The 3720-nt window shown below is 33.8% G+C and overlaps 1 protein-coding gene across 2 annotated transcripts; it reads left to right on the top strand.

Annotated features, from left to right (window-relative positions):
• The first annotated feature begins 1806 nt into the window (after window positions 1-1806).
• On the top strand, window positions 1807-3613 carry LOC114359718 (uncharacterized). Of its 2 annotated transcripts, XM_028314204.1 has the most exons (5): window positions 1811-1997; window positions 2103-2270; window positions 2465-2647; window positions 2750-3071; window positions 3226-3613. In XM_028314204.1, exons 2-5 carry the CDS (start codon window positions 2151-2153, stop codon window positions 3489-3491), a joined length of 891 nt encoding a protein of 296 aa, XP_028170005.1. In that variant the 5' UTR covers window positions 1811-1997; window positions 2103-2150; the 3' UTR covers window positions 3492-3613. The 2 variants fall into 2 exon arrangements, with proteins under 2 accessions (XP_028170006.1, XP_028170005.1); XM_028314205.1 differs by lacking the exon at window positions 3226-3613 and having other exon boundaries at window positions 1807-1997; window positions 2465-2633; window positions 2750-2937.
• Window positions 3614-3720: the final 107 nt, after the last annotated feature.

Below are 3720 nucleotides of genomic sequence, written 5' to 3' on the forward strand. Positions count from 1 at the left end.
CAATTACTTTTTTTTAAATGATATTTTACGACACTGGGTACAAGCCTTTTTATGCCAAGTCAGTCAGTCGCACACAACAAACAGGATTTTGATCTACAGATAGTTTATTTCAGTTTATTTAACGTTCACGGAGCGATGTAACTCTCGACATTACAATCTATCACGTTTTGCCACAGGGAAAGTCTTGTATAGATGACCCACGCTGAACTGTCCCGCCAAACTCAATGACAGGGGGGCGCTACCATCGTTCAACTTTATGGTTTCCAACATGGCAAAAATCGGAACCAGCGATTCGGTATTGACGGTGGCGCCCCGCTGTCAATGTCATCGATAGGACAGTTCAGTATTTTGGAACTATACATGACTAATTAAATTCGTCCACGCTATTATTCCATTAATTTACTTGACACTGGCTATTTATGTGAAAACCACAAACCACAATGAAAGAATTGACCGAATGGATCTTTATCCAAAGCCGTTATATTTCTATGGAAAAAAATTGAACAAAAAAAAACACAATGAATGACACACGGTGTCAATGTTACCAATTTAAGAATTTTCTCCCCAAAAGGGGGTAAAGTAGGATGAGATGTTTAAGGGCCTAGTATAGGTGTACCAGAATCTCATGGCAAATAGGGAAAATAAACTTTGTTGAGAGCAATACTGGGGAAATTGGAATAAACGATCTTGATACTGTTTAATTTTTTACTTTTATGACTTTAGTATTAATGAACATGAAGTAAGAATATACATTTTAGGTAGGTATGTGTATGAAGAATGTTATTATACATCGGGTTTTTTACATAGGAAAATGTCTTGAAAAAAAAATAATCGTATTATTACTTTAAGTAACTAATTTTATTATGCATCATACTTTTAATTTATCACTTCATTCAGAACTAGAAAACGATTCTAAGAACTCCACTTGCAATTTCTTGTTCTTCAATAGATGATTAAGATAAAGAGATGAAATCTTTTTCAATTTTCTTTACATGGTCATAACATTTTGACCATTCCTCTGCACCAATTTGTGAGATATACCTGAAAACCCCGATAAAGCAGCTATTAAGAATAATATAAAAAGCACTGTTTTGTCAATTGACAATATTTACACGATTAAAAATATGGGTTCTAGAGTTCAAGGTACTGTCTTTTAGAAAATGTATTTGTGTTTATAGAACTTAAGCCTATTTATTTAATAAAAATTAACAAAATCAGTGATTGAAAACTACCTTAAAAATTATACTCACAAGGCTGAAAGTACATACTTTCCATTACTTTCCGTATTGATAGAAATTATCCTCAGATATTATATTTTCATGTTGTAAAAACAAATTTTGCTACGACATACTACCGGCGCTGTTTTTTGCGATTCTCGAAACTAAGAATTTTTCCGAGGCGCTATTTGAGAATTGGATCAAGTTCCTATAAACAAGCGGTCTATTACACATCATGGTAACATACTTAACGTCATTACAAAGGTGCACCAAGAAATACATTTGGATGATATAAGCCTATCGAGCTATGGACAGCCACAAACCCTAATCATTAAGCTGAAGTTAGATGATATTTTGCATTAATTTTTGTTCCAAGTTTGTACTAAAATATGTACCAATTTCAAAATTTAAAAAAATATTTTTCTATTAGATATAGTTATATTCTATACAAATCTGACAAAAGGTAGTAAGTTCAGATCGAAAATAATTTCGTCCGTTACTTACTATGAACCGGCAACACTGTGCGCCGCGGCGCGGGGTTAAATGATTTTTTAATTTATTTTCAGCACAGATATGGATTAGAGATTTTCAGGGACAATTAATTTATAGAGTTGGTAGCACTGCGTCTGACAGATGTACCGGTCCGAGATCAACTTGTTGTTGTTGTTCTTTCTTCTTCTTTCTTTCCATAATTTAAAAAAAAATGGAGCATGGAAGATGGAAGTGCTGAAAATGTTAGGTTAGATTTTAAGTTAAGTTCTACTTTGTGGCATAAAACAGGTCTGTTCACTTACTTTTTTTTGCACTGCATTTCGAATGTTATTTATTGTTGAACAGATGAAGATCGACTAACTTTAACTTCATACACAAATCTTTTATTTACAGAATACCTACAACGTTTCTTACGGACTCTGAATTAATATACCATTTAATATGGATCTTGAGGTTCTTTACGAAGAACTTCGCGGTATGGAAGTTACAAACCCAGCTTGCATGGACAAAATTATGTCTTATAAAGAAGATATCGAATTGGAAGCTGATGACTATATGCATGTACGTATTGTACCTATATTACCTGTATTACCTACATTGATTTAATTATGTCCGGAAATCATTTAAATCAAATTAAAGTATTTAACTTACGAAATATTTCGTATTAGTTTCGATAGATCGAACCTTTATTAGATACCTAACTAAATAAAAATGTACAGATTATAAATATCTATACTAGAATTCATTATTTACAGGTGCTAGTAGAAAGTTTGTCACATGCTATGATTACATGGGAACAACCCTGGTATCAAGAACAAGACAAATTAAGTCTGCAACCCCTAATAGAAAACCGTGATGGATTGCCGAAATTTCGAGAGGATCCTATAACCAAAGATGAAGGAGAGCATATTCTAAACAATTGGCGTAAGTTGGTGAAGGTACTATGAATGTTTTATTTGATTTGATATAAATGAACTTAATTTACTTTCAATTAATAATAATATGTTTTATAAGCTTTGAAAAATAATGATTATTTGCAGAAATACAATATCCCAGATAAATTGCAATGTTTTGCGCGATGGAGGAATATTGGTTATAACAAAAGGTCGTCAGCTCAAGAAAATGTTCGCCGATTTATTCATTCATATTTAGCACGAGGCTTGAATAGGACTATTCCACAAGTGTATCGGCACATAGTCAATACATATAGGAGAACAAAAAAAGGACGATATACACCTGACGAAGAAAAACTAATGGAAATTTGTTTTTATCATTATCCACCAAGAGCAGTTCGAATAGCATCATTTGTTCTTGACCGAGGTGATAAAGGAATTACGAAAAGATTTTTAGTCTCTCGCAATGGTATGTATTTGCAGACTTTTCTCTAGTTGTGAATGGAGTCTTATATCATTATTAATGTATTGCTACTTTCGAGACAGTTCCCTGAGGCAAAGTTGTTAAATAATATCTTCATAACTTGAGGAATAAGGAAAAATTATCTTATTTTTTATTGCAGGTAAACCAGAATTTAACAGAATAAAGTGGACACTACCACTAGCTACAAAATTAGTAAACTTGTTAGTAAAATATACTGGAGAAGAAAGTTATGACGGACTCAAGAATAAGCCCATTCATATTAGTATTTGGCGTGACGTTGAAAATCATTTTGATACACTAGCCTGTTATCTTCGACATTTTTGGTACACATCACTGCACTGTCAATTATTTATTAAATATGATGTTACTTTAAGAAGAGTTAGACGAAGAGTATTTAAAATGTAAGTAAACGAAAAATTGCCACTGCAGACCCACGATACCCCTGGCGATACCCCTGGTGGTATCGTGGGTCTCGTTAAAGAACTACACCTCAGACCCACGATACCCCTGGGAGTAAAGTTGACAAACGAGGACCGCGCGGGCGCGGCGGGCGGGGAGGGGACGCACAGTGCACACGGCCAGTGCACAGTGTTGTGGAATACCTCTTTGAATTCTAAATTGATTTCATTGAACA

This window comes from Ostrinia furnacalis, unplaced genomic scaffold (assembly GCF_004193835.3).
Source record: "Ostrinia furnacalis isolate ACB-3 unplaced genomic scaffold, ASM419383v2 OfSCF4629, whole genome shotgun sequence".
NCBI classification, from domain to species: domain Eukaryota; kingdom Metazoa; phylum Arthropoda; class Insecta; order Lepidoptera; family Crambidae; genus Ostrinia; species Ostrinia furnacalis.

Coding starts and splice junctions, on each gene's coding strand:
- LOC114359718 (XM_028314204.1), top strand. CDS start 2,151: ATGGATCTTGAGGTTCTTTACGAAGAACTTCGCGGTATGGAAGTTACA. Junction 2,271..2,464: donor AAGCTGATGACTATATGCAT/GTACGTATTGTA, acceptor CATTATTTACAG/GTGCTAGTAGAAAGTTTGTC. Junction 3,072..3,225: donor ATTTTTAGTCTCTCGCAATG/GTATGTATTTGC, acceptor TTTTTATTGCAG/GTAAACCAGAATTTAACAGA.